This window comes from Lemur catta, chromosome 13, assembly GCF_020740605.2.
Source record: "Lemur catta isolate mLemCat1 chromosome 13, mLemCat1.pri, whole genome shotgun sequence".
Classification (NCBI taxonomy): domain Eukaryota; kingdom Metazoa; phylum Chordata; class Mammalia; order Primates; family Lemuridae; genus Lemur; species Lemur catta.
Window position 1 is genome coordinate 961,704 of NC_059140.1, and position 17,186 is coordinate 978,889.

The 17,186-nt window shown below is 52.3% G+C and overlaps 1 protein-coding gene across 1 annotated transcript; it reads left to right on the forward strand.

Moving 5' to 3' along the window:
• Positions 1 to 8,876: 8,876 nt before the first annotated feature.
• On the forward strand, positions 8,877 to 16,926 carry LOC123649213 (protein RoBo-1-like). The gene is made up of 6 exons (XM_045567170.1): positions 8,877 to 9,097; positions 13,040 to 13,130; positions 13,346 to 13,456; positions 13,896 to 14,045; positions 14,805 to 14,936; positions 16,550 to 16,926. Exons 2-6 carry the CDS (start codon positions 13,058 to 13,060, stop codon positions 16,738 to 16,740), a joined length of 657 nt encoding a protein of 218 aa, XP_045423126.1. The 5' UTR covers positions 8,877 to 9,097; positions 13,040 to 13,057; the 3' UTR covers positions 16,741 to 16,926.
• The last annotated feature ends 260 nt before the right edge of the window (positions 16,927 to 17,186 follow it).

Here is a 17,186-nt window from a genome sequence, read left to right on the forward strand (position 1 = left end):
TTATAATTGTTATGTTCTCTTGCTGAATTGATTCCTTTATCATTATATAATGACTTTATCTCTTTTTATATTTTTTGACTAAAAGTCTGTTTTATCTGAAATAAGTACAGCGACTCCTGCGTACTTTTGGTTTCTTTTTGCATGGACTGGTGTTTTCCATGCTTCCTTCTCAGTCCTCGGACTCTGGGCGGCCGTGTGTGCAGGCGCTGGCGGCGGCGGGCCCAGGGCACAGGGCGTTTCTCAGTGCTGGGCAGCCACCACCGCTATTCATTTCTGGAACATTTTCATTATCTCAACCTGGAACTCTATACCCCATTAAACAACTGTACTGTTTTTATGCCTAATTTCATTCAATTATGTACACTCCTGATTCTTGACTATTTATTTCCTTATAAAATACATCATCAAAATGAAGAACTGCTTGAGATTGCTTCAGCATTCAAGTTTGCTTGCTTTCTTTTTCCAGATTTTCTTCTGGAAAAGCTTTTTTTCTGCCATAAATAAATATAACTATCATTGTTTCTAAAATACATATGAAGTTTCAGCCAATTCATTTTTAGAAACCGATTGCCCAAAGAGGAAGCCTTTTAAGTCTCTTCATAAATGTCTGTGGGTGTCGTTGCTGTTCCTGGTTTTGAAATCGCATTTTCTCTGTAATCTCTTATGAAAGTTCTTCAGGACCCCAGGCAGATGAAGCACACTTAACTCTATCGGTAGCAGAAATATGTTTTGTTTTAAACGTCCCCAAAGAAGATGAAAACCTCTGTTTTCTCACCCACCACAAAACTGAGTATGCAAAGTGACCTAAACACATAATTATTCTTATGTTTTCTGCATTTCACTCTTTAGGGTCCACAGATCTTCACAGACGCGTCATAGAACTCCTGAGTGCAAAGAAAAGAATCAGCAAAGCAGAGTTATCTGAAATATAGTCTCATTTAAAAATTGATGTGCTCTTTTAAGGTACTGCTTTTCTCAGATAAGGCTTAAAAAGCAATGAAATCATTTTTAACCACTAAAAGAAAAAAATTAGCTAACAAAAGACCATTACATTTCCAAATAAGATATACAAATGTCCAATAAGCCCATGAAAAGGTGCACAATGTCATTAATCACCAGTATAACAACATTCATAATTGTCAAAAAGTAGAAACAACCCAACTGTCCATCAACTGATACATAAATAAAATGAAGTATGTCCATAGAGTGGAATACTACTCAGCCATAAAAAGAAATGAAGTACTGATACATGTTACAACATGGATGGATCTTGAAAACCTTGTGCTAACTGAAAGAAGCCAGACACACAGGACAAGGCGCTGTGATTCCATCGCACAAGGTGTCAAATGGCCAAGGCCAAGGAGACAGAAAGTAGAGCAGGGTTTGTCTGGGGCTGTTGACGGAGGCGGGGGCCTGGGTGGTGATGGCTGAGGGGTGAGGGGTTTCTTTTTTGGGCAATAAAAATGTTCTCAAATTGATTGCGATAATGCTTGCACAACTCTATGAATATAATAAAAACCATTTGAATTGTATATTTTAATGTTTTTTACTGGAAATCCCCTTATTTTCTAAGAAATTATATATTTTAAATGTGTGAGTTGTATGCTGTATGAATTATATACCAATAAAAAGTTAAGAAAGCTACTACACTGTACATACAGAAATATAAGAAAATGATAGAGAAGAAAAGAAGTTATCTAAAGTAGAGTTCAGAGTCCTGCACGGTGAGCGAAGCGCTGGTGTCCTGCTGCAGACTGCACAAATGACGCAGGCCCCTCCTCGCTGCTCGTGCTTTAGACACTGTCTTCCCAGCGGGGGCATTTCCAGGAAAGGCCAAGATAAGATCCAGATTTTCACAAAGTCAGAAAGTTCCTCCCTGCCCATTGGTACCTGCAGCAAAAATTAGTTTAAATAGGTGGACTTTGTCCTTTTCTTTACATGTATAGTGTTCGTTAGCAGAGCTGAGGGGTTGCATAGCACTGTCTTGTTACTTCTTCAACTTGGCAAAATCCTATGTGTCCACAAACTTCCCTCTCCTAGTTTCCTAAACTTTGGATGTAGCTTTAGAGAACATATTGGATCTCCTGGTTCTGAAATTCCTGGGCAACTCACACGACTCACAGTGGAACTGAGGCTGGGTGGTTGAACGGGTAGAGGCAGCACAATCCAATGAACTCACTCACCACACTCTGGGTGTTGAGCCTTTGGTGTTGGGATGGTGGGTCTTTGATCTCTGAGTTTTGCTGATACAGAAGCTATAAATTCAAACTTGACATTGGGATTAAAATGTGACTCTCAGACTTGAAAAAGTCCACGCCGTTTGGTTAGACCTTCAGTGTCCGCCTGGAATTCTCTGTGACAACTTTACCACTGCGGACAAGTCGTTGAGTAATGATGTTTGAGATATAGAATTTGATCTTTTCAGGCACCTGTGAGTTAGGCAATTCTCTAGTTTATTTTAGACTCTAGATTTTAGCTTATTTGGCATTCCAGAAAATCTTAAATTCCTTTGAAGCTGTTCTGTTCTGGTCTTCTTGTATACCAACACATCCGTGTGCTAGGGCTGCTGTAACAAAGCACCACAGACTGGATGGTATAAACAATGGAAATTTATTTTCTCACAATTCAGGAGGCTGGAAGTGTGAGATCAAGGTGTTGGCAGGTTTAGTTTCTTTTGAGGTCCTTCTTGGCTTGCTTATGGACATCCGTCTTCTCCCTGTGTCTCTGCACGGCCTTCCCTTTGAATACGTCTGTGTCCTAGTCTCCTTCTCTTATAGGGACACCAGTCATATTGGACTGGGGCCCACACTAATGACCTCATTTTAGCTTAATTACCTCTGTGAAGACCCTATCTCCAAATACATTCTGGGGTGCTGGAGATTAGTTCTCCGACGTATGAATTTTGGGGAGACACACTCAGTCTTAGCAACCAGTGACGCTTGGTGCCCGTGCTTCTGTTAGTCCCTCCACGTATGTGAAAACTGGGCCCATGTGCTGCCAGACACGTTGTGTCTCTATGCAACAATCAGAAAGTTTTGATGATTTGAAAGTTCAAAGATTGGGAACACCTAACTGGTGAAACTTCAAGTCAGAAACTGCAATTGTGCCTACTTTTTTTTTTTTTAAGTGATAGGGTCTTGCTCTGTCACCTACTTGAGTGCAGTGGCTCAATCATAGCTCACTGCAACCTCAAACTCCTGGGCTCAAGTGGCTCTCCTGCCTCAGCCTCCTGGGTAGCTAGGACTACAGGTGTGCGCCACCACACCTAGATCATTTTTTAAAGTTACTTTTGGTAGAGATGAGGTCTCACTATGTTGCCCAGGCTGGTCTTGAGCTTCTGGCCTCAAGCAATCCTTTCCCCTTGGCCTCCAAAAGTGCTGGGACTATGGGTATGAGCCACCACGCCCGGCCAAAAACTGCAATTTTGAAAAGACATTTTGTATTGGGTTGGGGAATCACTTCTTGAGGGGAAGTTGCAGAGTGGTGGCCTATGGCATGGTGTTTGAGAGGGCGCTAATGGAAAAGGAAGAGACAATAATCACTTGCCTGGACATACTTCTGGAGACAGAAGATACTCTAGAATTTGTATAGGTGAAGAGTATGGGCTGATTCTGCATGGCCTGTTCATCTTCTCAGTGGCTTTAGCTGAAATAAAAACTTTGAGTATGGAGCACTGTCTCATTAGCATTTGGGAACTGGCAGCTACGTAAACAGCAGGCTGATCTCTGTCAAAGTCTGGCTGTTGACAAAAGAGGAAGTGTTGGAGGTTCAAAGTCCAGAAGAATGACATTGCAAAGAATTATTTCTTTGTAAAAGTTCAAGTTTGATTTCAATCTTCATTTTTTATTTTTATTTTTCTTGAGGTTCTGTTGAAACATTCTGAATGCTCTATTGGCTAATGGACAATAGAGTGTGGGCTGCCAGGTGGATGAGCCACTGGCGGTTGCGGACTAGCCAGCGAGCTGACGGGCCGCTGATGGCAGAGGTCTGACGGCCTGGGCAACCTGGCTGTTGGACTGAGGAAAGGACAGGGGTTTACAGGCCAGACTGGGGGAGCAGGCAGACTTGTTGAGGGCCTATGAGATTAACAGCGACACCAGCCAGGATGCTGCTGGGTCTATACAGTTGTGCTTAATAAAGATCAAATAGCCCTGCAGACTATTAATACAGGTGGAGGGACACCACCTATGTGCAAATACGTGACAGCACTATGACCAGTCAGGATATTTGGGGCTGAAGTTACTATTAATATAATGGGACCTAATCTTGGCGCTTCCTGAGAAAGGCTTTGGATGCTCCTTAGCTGCCTGAGTGAAATCTGGGCTGTGCTGAATTTGAAGCACCAAATGAAACAGGTCTTCCAAAAACCTTCGTGTCTTGGGGAACTTGAGCGGTGCTATCTGCGGCTCCCGCTGAAATCATTTGCTGTGGGACTGACCTTTGAAGTCACGCGGGCACGTTCCAGTCCTGCCTCCGCTCCTCTTTCCTGTCCGCGGTGGGCGACATGCTAGGGCTGCAGGTCCAGGTTGAGAGAAGTCATCGGACCGTAGACCAGAAATTCCAGAGTCCAGTGAGATCTCCGCGTCTGTTCCACACACGTGCTAGGTATCCTCCTGAGGAGCCGCACAGCGCAGCCAGGACGTTGTCACCTGTAACAAGTCCCTGGCTACAACAGCCTCAGGTGCTTCAGGGCATTTTGTTCTAGGACCTATCAGACCTGAAGATCAACTTGATGGCTTTGGGGACTATTGTACAGTGGGCAATCCTAGGCTTTGGTGGAAACAGCAGCATCTTTTCAGCCGAGGACTTCCCTCTCTCTTGGCGGCCTGCAGACGGGCGGCTGCTGCGGGCCAGGAGTGAGGCTGGCCTCCCGCCCGCTGCTCCCGCGCTCTGCCTTGCTCTCCTTCCTGTATGATTTTTTAACATCTCATTTTGAAATTTTTGTAAAAATTTCACATCTCATTATTTCATGAAGTTTCCTCTTATTTCATGAAGTTTTCCTATTTCATAAGGTCTGTTGGCGCAGACTTCCCTGAGCTCTCCCTCGTTTCACCTGCCCGGCTGCGAGGGGCGGGCGGCCTTGTGCCTGCAGCGGGGTGGCGGCCCCTCCTCCCACGGCCGCGGGAGGGGCACATTGAGAGTGGGGAATAAGCAACAGAGGGAATGGCCTGGAAAACTTCCCCCACGCTTTTGGGAACTGCAGCCTGGCCTGCATCCCCGAGGCAGGTTAATGTTAGGTTTGTTCCAGGTGGGAACTGGAAAAGTCTGTAGGAAAAACCGAGGGTTGTCCACAGCAGCCTTGGGAGCCCGGGGACTCCTGACAGTAAGGACGGCACGACCCCCCTCCCTTACCTCCACAGGAGGAGACTCACGCAGGAGTCCCAGAAATTGGTTGTTTGAAAAAATTTTTATTGCAGCGGCTGTTCTGGCCCAGGTACTCACTGCCCCCAAGAAACCCTCCATAAAACCCAAGGCTCTCCCCTCCCTCAGGGTGGACCCTTTTTTGGCCTCCACCCATCTGCACTCAGATGCCCAAAATAAACAGTGTTTTGCTACACGTGAGGCTTGGAGTGTGTGTGTGTGTGTGTGTGTGTGTGTGTGTGTGTGTGTCTCCCTCAGTTCCAGACCTAACAGTTAAGTCTTTTGTTAAAACTCCCAGGTCTGGCCCCAAGGTGGGTGGCGGAGTTCACAGGCTTTGTCTTTGGCAGAGATGGGACATTAGAATAGTTAACCAGGGAAATTGCCTGAAGCCGAGAACCCTCCCTTTAAAAGCTCTGTATTTCTGCCTTTGTTCAGGAAATTTGGGATTTTGAGATGAGAGGGTCAGCCATATTTGCTCCTTTGCTGGCAAAGTAGACTCTCCTTCTCTCCTCCTCAAACCGCTTGTCCGAGCTTTCGGTGACAGCATGAGAGCGCGTGCGGTGTGAGAGCGAGAGCGTGAGTGTGAGCGTGTCCCTGTGCGTGTGTGTATCTGTGCAGGAGGAGGTCCTTGCTGGGAGGTACCCAAGGTCCTCCCGGTTCTGTCAGGAACTGGGCGGGTGGCTGTTAGGTTTTCCAGACTGCGAGGGAAGGAGAGACTCAGATTTGTGTGTTGGCTTTGCCAGAGGGAGACCCAGCTTTCAGGGGCGTGGGGCTCCCTCCGAGGAGTTCAGGCTGGAGGAGGCCGTGGGGTACAGCTCCGCGCCTGGAGCTGGAGACTTCTGTTTGTGACAGCAATCAGAGAAGCTGGAGGCTGTGCCACTCTTATAGTGGCTGCAGTGCAGGGACTGTGTATTGTAAATAACATAATTTTTAAATTTTGTGTATATTATGATTCTTTGGCACCTAGAAAGAAAGCCCTCCTTTTAAAAGCTCTGTATTTCTGCCTGTGTTCAGGAAATTTGGATTTTGAGATGAGAGGGTCTGCCATTTTCCCCCCTTTGCCTTTAAAGGGAGGGCCCTCTGTTCTAGGCCACTGTGGTTCACTGTTCTAATAGTCCCGTCACTACAAAGACGAAGCCTGTGACTCCAGCCAGCCAGCCGGCCCGCTGCCTGGGATGGAGGTATCTCTTTTAACAAAGGACTTAACCTGCCCCAGAGATGCAGGCCAGGCAGCAGGTCCCAAAAAGAGTGGGGGAAGTTTTAAATCGACAGAAAATATTTCTTTTTCTTCAGGCCCTTCCGTTTGTTATGCAACCACCCTAGGAGATCACTCCCATCTTATCCTTATTCTGTAATTGGGGAAACTAAAGCACAGAGAGGCTGAGTCACTAAACGAGGGTCACACAGCAGAATCAGGATGCAAACCCAGCTCGCCTGGGCGCAGAGGCCACTGGGCTGGGAAGCAGTGTGTTCGCTGATCTCGCTCGACACTGTGGCTCAACACTGTGGACTGGGTGCGCCCAGGCCTCCCACTCTCACTTAGCTCGGGATCATCCTCATGGCCAGAAAATGGTCACTGCAACATCAAGGCCAGCAGGCAGAGGCAGAGCTTTTAAGAACAAGCCTCTAGGCCTGAAAGGCCACATAAGTGTGACAAAGCACCCAGATAACTCCAGAATGAGCAAAGCCAAACTGGACCCGAGGAGCAGGCCTGGGCACTCCGGCCACCTGCTCTTCCCCTGGGGCATCGGCCTCTCCAGGCTTTGCTCCTGACTGCCCGTGCATGCCCGTGGCCCACGCTGCTGGCCCCTCTCTGCCGCTGCTATTGCTTTTGCTTCTGCATTTTCATTGTCAAAGGAGCACATGGCCCCTTCGAGGACTAGAGAAGGACTAGGGAAGGGGAGAAGCCAGACAATGAGGGTGGTGGGGGAGGAGGAGCTGGCAGGCAAGGAGGCACCAGCCTGCGGTTGGCCCGGGGCCCAGCGCAAGACCATGGCATGTCTGGGGAAAGAGGCTCTCGCCTTCCCTAGACGGCTGTGCCTCAGTAGCTTCCCTGCAGCCTGGTGTCCAGCTGGCCTGGAGTGGGGTCTTTGTCTCACCTGCGGAACGGCCCGGGGGTCTCGTCAGGGAGCAAATGCTCTGCAGGAAATGCTGCCTGACCTTGGAGAGCGAAGAGAACCGGCACGGAGATGGTCATCACCAGAGCTGGCCGACGTCCGCAGTGGACTCACGCTGCCTCTCCCACAAACCTAAGGACCGGGCTGGGTCTTAGCCTCACTTTACAGAGGGGAGACTGAGGGGCATAGAGGTGGGTGAATGATGACCCCAGAATATGACTCCCTGGTGTAAAGAGTACAACCAATTATAGCCCTCAGAGAGCGACAGGCCTTGGAAGGGGCTTCCCCTCCATCTGTGTAGCCAGACAGACCCGTCAAAAGAACAGCGACTTCCCTCCCGCTCCCTGTCGTTATATTGCAGGAAGGAGACTGCACCCAGACCTGGCCCGAGTCATTTTAAATACAGCACCTGTCTCTCAGGTTAGTTTGCAAGTCAGCCTGCTTCCCCGTCCACCCATCCTCCCTGACAACCAGTTATTGCCCGGAAACAGAACTGCCCCCACTCTTCATCTCCCCTCCCTCTAAAAGGAGCGTAGAAAAATATCTGATCCCACTGGGATATTGGGTAATCACTCCGTGCCCAGTAAATAAACCTCTTCCTCGTGTTAATCTGCCTTAATTGTGAGTTGATCTTCAGGAACTTTTCGGGGCAAAGGGGACGTTTCCCCTCGCCCCACAGGCTCAAGTGCAAACACGGGGTGGGCCGTGGTGTCTGTGGCCAAGGAGAAGGGGGTCAGTAGAAGATGACTACGAGGAAACATCTGGGGTAAAGGGTGACTCTGGCTGAATTGAGCCTTGCGGAAGGCAGGCCAGGGGGTCAGACACCGGCTGGGGGATGGGGAGGAGCCGGGTCAGTTTTCAGGGTGATCAGACATTGAGAGTCTGCGGGCGGGGCTCTGGTTAAACAGAATTAGCAGGATTCTCGCTAAAGCTGGACAATACAAAAACAACATGGACACACAAAAGTCAGGGCCTAGTCGAGAAGAACGCTCAGGGGAGCCTGAAATAGGCTTTGGTCACAAACCGCATCTGTGTGTGTGGCCGGGAGCAGGGCTGACGAGGGGACGTGGCCACAGCACGACCGAGGGGCGGGCCGCCGGGGACGTGGTGCAGCAGAATATTGTCTCTGGTTCCAAGAACGCGCTCAGCTGCCCTGAGAGGGTGGGGTCCCGAAAAGGGGCCCTGTGGGACGATTCTGAAGCCAGGAGGTGTGTGGGGGCGCCAGTCAGAGCGTGGGCGCTCCAGGTTCCCACTCTTGGCCTCTCTCTGCCTCCAGGAACGGTGTCCCCAGGGGCTCTGGCAACTTGCTGCGGTGACCGCGCAGGTTACTGTACTCATGGGGCCACGAACGGTTTGCTGAGGAAGTCGGAAGTTGGCACAGAACTGGGCAGTCCCAAGTTTCACTTCTGTTATGCTCTGTTCAGCCCGCGACACAGGTGACGGAGGCCACGCTTCCCCACCAGCAGCGGCAGAACTGCTCATTCCGCCCGGTCGTTCCTCCCCTCGACCGGTCTGGGCTCCAGGCCGCCGGCCGCGCGGGAGGCAGGCCCGGCGGGCAGGGCACCGTCGCTCCGCAGCAGGGCGTCGGATTTAACCAGCATATGTCCTAAGACTGACCTGTAAGTTTGGCCTCTTGGCCTCACACCTTCTCTGCCCGACGCTATCCTTACCTCTAGCCGCCCAGCCGGCCGGAGTTCACGGCCAAGTAGTGTGGGGGAGAAGGGGGAGGTCTAGTGGGCTGAGGCCCTCGCAGGACCGTGGAAGGCGCAGCCTGGGGCCAGGGCGCGCTGGGCTGCAGCCCTCTCTGGGCCTCGGTACTGTGGCAGGACGGGGAACTTGTGGAGCCCTTCTCTTGAATAAAATTCAGTCACACAGGATGATAATGATGGGCTATACAGCCATAAGACTTTCCTAACGGGTGGAACAGTGGCAGACACGCTTCCTTATGAACGCACGGGACACAGGGCCTGCCGGGGGGCTGGCGAGGGCAGGGAGCGCCCTGAGAGCCGGCAGAGGCCATGTGCTAGGGACGCTCCGTGGTTTCCACAGGTGGTGGGTTTGCTGTGGTTTGTGGACTCCATTTCCTGTGGGAGGAAAGGCTAAATTTCAGTTAGAGGTTAGTGAAAATGAAGACGTTGTCCTTCTCTAGCTAAGCCTGCCGGGACTCTGCGGTGAGTCTCCAGCCTGGGCCCAGCCCCTGGGGCTGCTGGGTGTCTGGTCACCCTGTTAGACATGCTCTCGGCTGAGACGGTGGACAGAAAAACAGGATTATGCTCATTTTGTGTTTTTGCTCCACGTTGGCAAATGCAGAACATGTCAACAGGCCAGTTGGCCCTACTGACCCCGACCCCTGTTCCACCAAATGCAAACAGTTGCCCGTTTTTGCTGGTGTGGATGACGGTGAAGCTATGTGCCCATACCGCAACAGGCGTGTCGCCATGGCCTGGGCCTCCACCCACACCCTAAGAACTGGGCATTGCCCCTGAGCTTGAGGCTCAGAGGAGCGGAGCGGCTCCACGGTGAAAACGGGCCTCACTCCAGAGCCCGTCCTCACCGCACTCAGCCAGTCTCTCCCATGCAAGGCGAAATTTTTCCTGTTTCTGAAGACAGCAACAGGCAACATTTCCACCCGTTATCGTGAGGTTGTGACAGATGCTGAGCAAGAGGATTGTGGAACGGGGCGAAGAGCGGCAGGGCTGCCCAGGCGCCCAGAGCAGGCAGGACTGGAGGGCGGCAGGGTCTTGCCGGAGTCCCCGAAAATGCACAACGCGGTGGCGGGAATGAGCTGCTAACCTAGCAGCTTCCTGTTGTTTAAACAAAGTTGGCAGAACATTTCAGGGGAGACAGGAACTTGAGCCCAGAAAAGACCGGAAAACCTGACAAACCCTCGGAGGTGGTAAGGATGGAAGATGCCTTCAGTCCCTGGTAAGAAGTGTCAGCCTCCCCTCCAGGGAGAATGCTGGCCAGAGGGCCACTGCTCAGGCCCCACAAAATGGCGTTCTTTCTACACACACGCCATCAGCGCTCCTTTCCAGGAGCCCGTATGAATTTTTCCAGTCTGGGAAGGAATCCAAGCCTCCCTGCCTTGTGGAAATTCATGAGCCCCCCACTCCTGCCCTGCCCCACCTGCCTTCAGAGTCACCCTCCCTGGGGTCAGGGAAAAAGCCTACAAAATCCCTGCAGTGTCATGGTGGGAGCACTCTCTTCCTCGCTGAAGGCAAGTCTACAGGGAACGGCAAAGACCTATTTCACATGCTGAGATTCAGGTCTCACTTTCTATAATAACCTTGAGCCGACCCAGATCACCTCAGAGGCATATATATACATACATATATATATATATATATATATATATATATATATATATATAGAGAGAGAGAGAGAGAGAGAGAGAGAGAGAGAGAGAGAGAGAGAGAGAGGCTGTCTGGAAAGTCCCAAGCCTTGTTAACATCATTTTTCATATTTCATGGCTGGATGCTTTCCAGAGGTATACAGACGGCATTTCCCACCGAGGCACTGAAGGCCTCTTCCAGCACTACCACCTCCGCGGGTTTGGCAGGTTTTCCGGTCTTTTCTGGGCTCAAGTTCCTGTCTCCCCTGAAATGTTCTGTCAACATTGCTTAAACAACAGGAACCTGCCAGGTTAGCAGCCTCACCTCCTGCCACCGCGTTGTGCGTTTTCGGGGACTCCGGCAAGACCCGCGGCCCCTGCGCCCTCCTTGCTCTGGGCGCCTGGGCAGCCCTGCCGCTCCTCTCCTGCAGGCCTGGCGCCTTCTGTGTCTTTAGCGCTCGGCTCCCAGTGGGATCCCACCTGTCCAGTGTGGATCACCGCAGCGTCCAGACTTTCAGAGTACGCGAGCAAGATTTTGATGCCTGGTCGGAGGACTTTTTTGAAATACGAATCCCTCGATTTTAGCCTTCATCTCCCATTTCAGACAAGTAGCCTGGCATAGAACTTACAGTAGATAGGCCCGAACAATGGATCAGCAAGAAAATACAGGGAGAAGGAGAAGAAAAATGGGGTGCAGGGAGGCTCCAGTCCCTCTTCTAGAGAGATGCAAGTGGGCCCTGAGGCCTGGTTCTGGGGGCCAGGAGGAGAAAGGAAGGGCTGCAGCTGGCAATTAGCACCGAGGAAGGGCCGGACGACGGTATCTGCTGTGGGCCGGAGAGCACAGGATGTCTCTCTGGTCCCTACAGGGCCCAGGAGTGGGCCTGGGGACAGTCCGCTGCAGACCACAGACAGAGGCCCAGAGGTGTTGTGAAGGGCCTCCACACCCCGGCACTGCCCCCGCCATAGTCTTCATAAGTGGGCACGTCACTAATATCTCTACTGCCCTTGAATGGTGAGAAGCAGTTTTCGAAAAGACAAACATACCAACATACACAATGAACAGAAGGAAGCAGTTAGAGAAGTCATGGTTTAGCATGAAATACAACGCTGAACTTTCTGGTGACCAAGGAGAAAAGAGCTCATGCTTCATGTTATTTGCAAAATGAAGTGTGCTGTTTGTTTGAAAGAGAGGCAGTCCAGGAGTTGTGTCCCCCACCGCCCGCGGCACGAAATTCTAGAAGGGATTTCTTGCCAGGAGTCTTACATGGCAACGACTCTGTGTGTCCGTGAAGGAGGCGGACGCTTGATGAACGCCCATGGGAGACTTAGCATTAAAATAGCCACTGACGAAACTGAGACTGGGAGGTTCTGAATTGCAAACTTTCCTTCTTAACTCTTTTTCCTTTGAAACTTACTAGCTAAACTCACAATAGTCTACTTCCCCGGAGAGTTTCCTGTAGGAGATCAGAGGGTCGGGAATGGCTGTTTTCACATGCTCTTTCTAGAAGATGAATGCAATTTATTGCCCTTGGCTTGGCATCAAGATTATACTTATCTAGCTTTAATTACTAGGCCATTTGGGTTCCAGTCCTATAAAAGTACGTGAAAGAAAGGGGCAGGGAGGGAGCCCATCCTTGGGGTTTGGCTCCCTGCCAGGTCCTCTCTGGGTGAGCACACTTGCCCTCCTTGCCATCTCAGAGGTGGTCCCTTCAAAAGAAGACTGGAAATACTTGAAGATGAGCTTTTCCAGTGTGGGGTGGTGACACCTGTGCCGTGGTGACACCTGTGCCGTGGTGACCAGCTCTTTGTGGGAAGGTGACTTTGAGAAATTCTCATCCTGGGCCAAGGGGCTGCTTTCTGTGGTGTACAGCAGACTTTTCTAGAGCAGGGGGGCCCTCTGCCCACGGCCCAGAGGAGCGAGCTCTGCATCTTGGCCAGACCATCCCCTTTGAGCTTCAGAGGGGGCCCCAACACCTTCCACACCTGCAAGACGGAAGCCCCCCATACGCATCCTTCCTAGGGAAGGACTGCTCTTTTCCCCCTGGATGCTTTGATGACAAAGATGGCATTTTTTCATTCTTGCATCTCCCAAAAGAGCCACACTAGGCGCAAAGAAAGTGCTTGACAAATTCTCACTTGCCGAATGAATGAATGGACAGCACTGTCTGGCGTTTGGATTGCCGGATTAGAGGGCTGGGCCCCTTATCCTGACCACATGCTCTCGCTGCAGTGTGACAAGGGAGCCACCATGCTGCAGTCCTCCGGCCTAAAGTCCCTCCTTGCGGTCTGTGTCCTCGCCGCGTCTGCTTTCAGCACTGTGGGTAAAAACAAGCGGCCCCTTCCTCCCGAAGACCTGGAGGCTGAGGTGGGCAGTGAAGCCCCCCGGGAAGGCGGGTGGGCTGTGTGGGTCTCCAGAGACCAGGTTTCTCTGCACCTTGACTCCCAGGAATGTTTGGCTGTTGAAACACCAGCTATGACTTTTGACAGTTTTCATTCTTGAATTATTGTTTGAGCAATGTTTATTTCCCTTTTGTAGAGCGTTATCCGTGTACACAGTGTCTTCTTGATGAATGTGGAACCAACAGGCAGACGATTTGTAAAACCTCTCACGGCTGCTTTAGCAACAAGCAAGAACTGAACACGTCAGGTAGGCCCCGCCGGGCTGCTGGAGAAGGTGCCTGGAGTCAGGGGGTTGCTTTGTTCAGAAACCCGACACATCTGCTGGTTCCCTTCCGCACCCTCCGTGTTATCCTTGCTTCCCTACATAGCGTCCTACCAGGATGGGGCCGAGAGGGCAGTGGCAGGAGGTGGCAGGGCTGGGCTCTGTGCCAAGCAGACCATCCGGGGGCCGGCATCAACCTCCTGGGGACTGTTGAGGCATGACACTCCCTTTCCAAGCAGTTCTAGCCCACTGCCCCTCCCTTGGTTTATTCTACAAAAGGCATGGGCACAGAGGGACTCTTGGGGAAGTGGAGAGACTAACGACAAAGGGAGCGAGGACCTTAAGCCTCTAATACCGGCTGCCCACTTGGGCATCGCTCTGCGGCTTAAAGGGAAAACGCTCTTTGGGGTTTGGTTCTGTGCAGGGCAGCGCTCGGAACTTTTCCAGCAGAAAGGCTGTTCTTCAAGCACGTGTGTCCCGCTGTCCTTCTCGGCCACACTGGGGAACGAGAAGACGTTCGCGTTCGGCCACCAGTGCTGCGCAGCGGCGCAGTGCAACCGGGAGCTGTTTCCAGGCGAGCGTCCCCGCCCCTCCGTCGCCCCCGCCCCCCGCACTGCCCCGGCCCCGCCCCGCCCCGCCTCCGCCTCCCCGCCCCTCCCCCGCCCCTCCCCCGCCCCCGGCACTGCCCCGGCCCCGCCCCGCCCCGCCTCCGCCTCCCCGCCCCTCCCCGCCCCTCCCCCCGCCCCCGGCCCCGCCCCGCCCCCGCCGCCGCCTTCGGTTTCCGCCCCTGGGCGCCCTGGGCAGCCCGCCTGCGCCTGCTGCTTCTGGGACGCCCACTCACCTGCTGGCCGCGCTGGCCAATGGCTCCCCCGCCCCGGAGGCTCCCGGGGACAGTCAGGGGTGGCCGCAGGCCGAGTGGCGGGCGGCAGGGGTGGCCTGCGTGCCCTCTGCAGATCTGAACATCCGCTCTCCTGCTCCAGCTGAGACACTTGTCTTTCCTCACCTATTGAATTCCTACTCCTTTAGCAGCCACATCTTTTTAGGCTGCAGACTCTCTACTCTCCCCTTGCCTAAGCACTGTTCTCCAGCCGGGGCAGAGAGGGCAGGTCCCTGAAAGGGCAAGATAACGCCAAAGTCCTGCAAAGCCGATGGGTCGCGTTGTCCCAGCTCATACGCACACCTTTCTCCCTTCCCCAGCAGGCCTCTTGGAAGGAAATACTCTTTTTGTTTTTGGTCGAGGAACCCTGGAATACCATGACCCTGGGGGATAGTAATGATGCCAGCTACTTTTTCTGCATATTCCTTAAGATGAAATTTTTCTCTCTTCATTCAGCGCTTCAGAAATCCTCGGACTCCAATGGCGTTACGTGTCGCGCCTGCTTCAATGAAACGGACCTTTCCTGCCACCCAACCCCGCTCACCTGCACAGGGGTAGAGACCAAGTGTGTGGAGGTTGTGGGCACAGGTGTGGACACTTCCCCAGGCGTTCTGGTGGCATTTTATTAAGGGCACAGCATCTGAGCCGTCCCTTGCTGTGTAACTACTTACCCCAAACCTTAGCAGCAGAAAAGAGTAAATGTTTATTATTTTATGGTGCCTGTAGTTCGGGCATCTCGAAGTGGTATAGTCGGGTGGTTCTGGCTCAGGGTCTCCCGTGAGGATGTCCTTCCACGCTCACCCTGGGGGCTGTTGACAGGCCTCGGTTCTTCTCCACCTGGGCCTTCTCGTAGGCTGCCTGGGCGTCCTCATGACGTACCGGCTGTCCTCTCCAAGAGTGAGCGACAAGACAGAAAGAGAGACAGGGAGCTACAGCTTGTAATCCTGTCATCTTAGAAGTGACACGTCATTGCTTCTGCTTGTACCCTGCTGAGCACTGAGACCAAACCTGGCACAACATGGGAAGGCGTATGCAGGGGCACACATGCCAGGAGACGGAAAACACTGGGGCTGTCTCGGGGGCGACTGCCGCGTGTGGCCTTGCTTACCCCTGTGCGGGTTGGAGGAAGCTGTCTGGCAGGAGAGCAGGGGGAGGAGAAACACAGCTGAGACAGAGGCTGGGAGGGCGTGTGTCAGCCACCACGGTCTCCTGGCAATGGAGGGGGTGACATCACCTCAGTTGTCATCATCACTACCATTGAAACCCCATGATTAAGCACTTGATTTTTGCATGGTGTCATTCTGAAATCTATAGAAGGATTTGTAATTTTCCCAAGTAGGAGAAAGGTCTGTGTTTGTGGTAAAAGGCAAATGTACCATTCAGACAGTAGTTGAGAAAACAACCATAGTATTTTTCTTTCTAGACCATACAGCTAGATGGGGCACTGTCAGCTCTTTTATGATCAATTTGTAAAAGGTGTTAGTGGTGTTTTAGGGGCCGATTAAATGGTGGGAGAGAGAATTTATTGGGAATGAAGGTGAGTTCTGCTATTTTTTTTTAGAAGACTTTGCAGAAGGATCTGGGACTCGCAGGTGAAGGGCCCTGTGGGTAGCTGCACTGAGATGAATGAGGGAAATAGGATGTCATGTAGGACACAGAGGAGGGCTGAGGCTGTCAACAGTGGGGCGTCTCTCTCCTCCAACCACGGGGATAGCGCAGACATGCAGTGAGCTTCTGCAGTGCTCACCTCCCAAGCAACTCTGCGCCCTGGGCAGAAGGGATCTGATCTTGAGGGAGATCTGCAGTATTTCCCTCTGGTTTCTCCAAGGAAGCAAAGGCTAGGAGGAGGATAGGGACCGCAGAAGCATTCCAGCCAAATGTACGAGGTCTGACCTCCACCAGCCCCCTTTTCTCCCTCACTTGTCGGAACCCAGAGGCCCCATGTAATGCAGCAGGGCCCTCTGGGGCCTCCCGAACTGGGGAGATGTCGGGGCCAGAGGAAATGAGGCGCGGTCCCTGGATGGGGTCAGAGCCACAGCTGCCGCCCCTCGCTCGGAAGGCAGCAGTCGGGGATGCCGCGGCGCTCCCACTCCGAGCAGCTCTTCGTCCCGGAGGAGGAGGCGGAGAGGCTCACCTGAGGCTGTGAGTGAGGAGGGAGACAGGTGTGAGAGGAGACTAACCCTGGGTCTCTCTCTTCGCAGCCGGCAAAATCCTGGTGCTGTACGGTATGGGCTGTGCGACCGAGGCTGCCTGCAGCCTGAGGGGTGCGGAAGTGCTGGGCAGCCTGAGAATCAACGCCTACTGCGTAGACCCCATCAGCGGAAGCCGCCCACTGGCACCCATCCTCTCGTCCACCCTGACTGGCCTCTTCCTGCTGAAAGTCTCGCTTTGACCACTCAGGCTCTTCCCCCCACAGTCCCACAAGCACAGGGGAAACCTGGAGCCCTTGGATGCGTCCTTTCCCCAGCCCCGCCCCCACGCCCCGCAACCCCATCACAGAATTAGAGTTGATACCCCACAAGCATGTGTGTGATTACTTCTTTGCCCTTTAGGTTTAAAAACATCCTACTCGCTCTTCTAATGGCTTGTTTCTTCACCCTAAGTAGCACATTTCAGAGGAAGTCTGAGATGGCATCTATAGGAATCTCTGTCATTCTTCGTCACTCAACCTTACCCTTAACCACACATGCTGGAACATGCCTCTTTCTGGATACTCTGAATTTCCACCTCTGATCCTTAACTGCCCATTGCCAAGGAAACGATTCTGAATGGAAGAATCAGGGTCGTGGAGGGTCCTTCCCCACAGTTTGCAAAGTCCTGGGAATAACGGACTCTCTC

What these genes read in the sequence shown, in the direction of transcription:
- LOC123649213 (XM_045567170.1), top strand. Translation starts at nt 13,058, where the DNA reads ATGCTGCAGTCCTCCGGCCTAAAGTCCCTCCTTGCGGTCTGTGTCCTC. An exon ending in GTCTGCTTTCAGCACTGTGG is followed by an intron (nt 13,131 to 13,345) that starts GTAAAAACAAGC and finishes TCCCTTTTGTAG; the next exon opens with AGCGTTATCCGTGTACACAG. An exon ending in GCAAGAACTGAACACGTCAG is followed by an intron (nt 13,457 to 13,895) that starts GTAGGCCCCGCC and finishes GGTTCTGTGCAG; the next exon opens with GGCAGCGCTCGGAACTTTTC.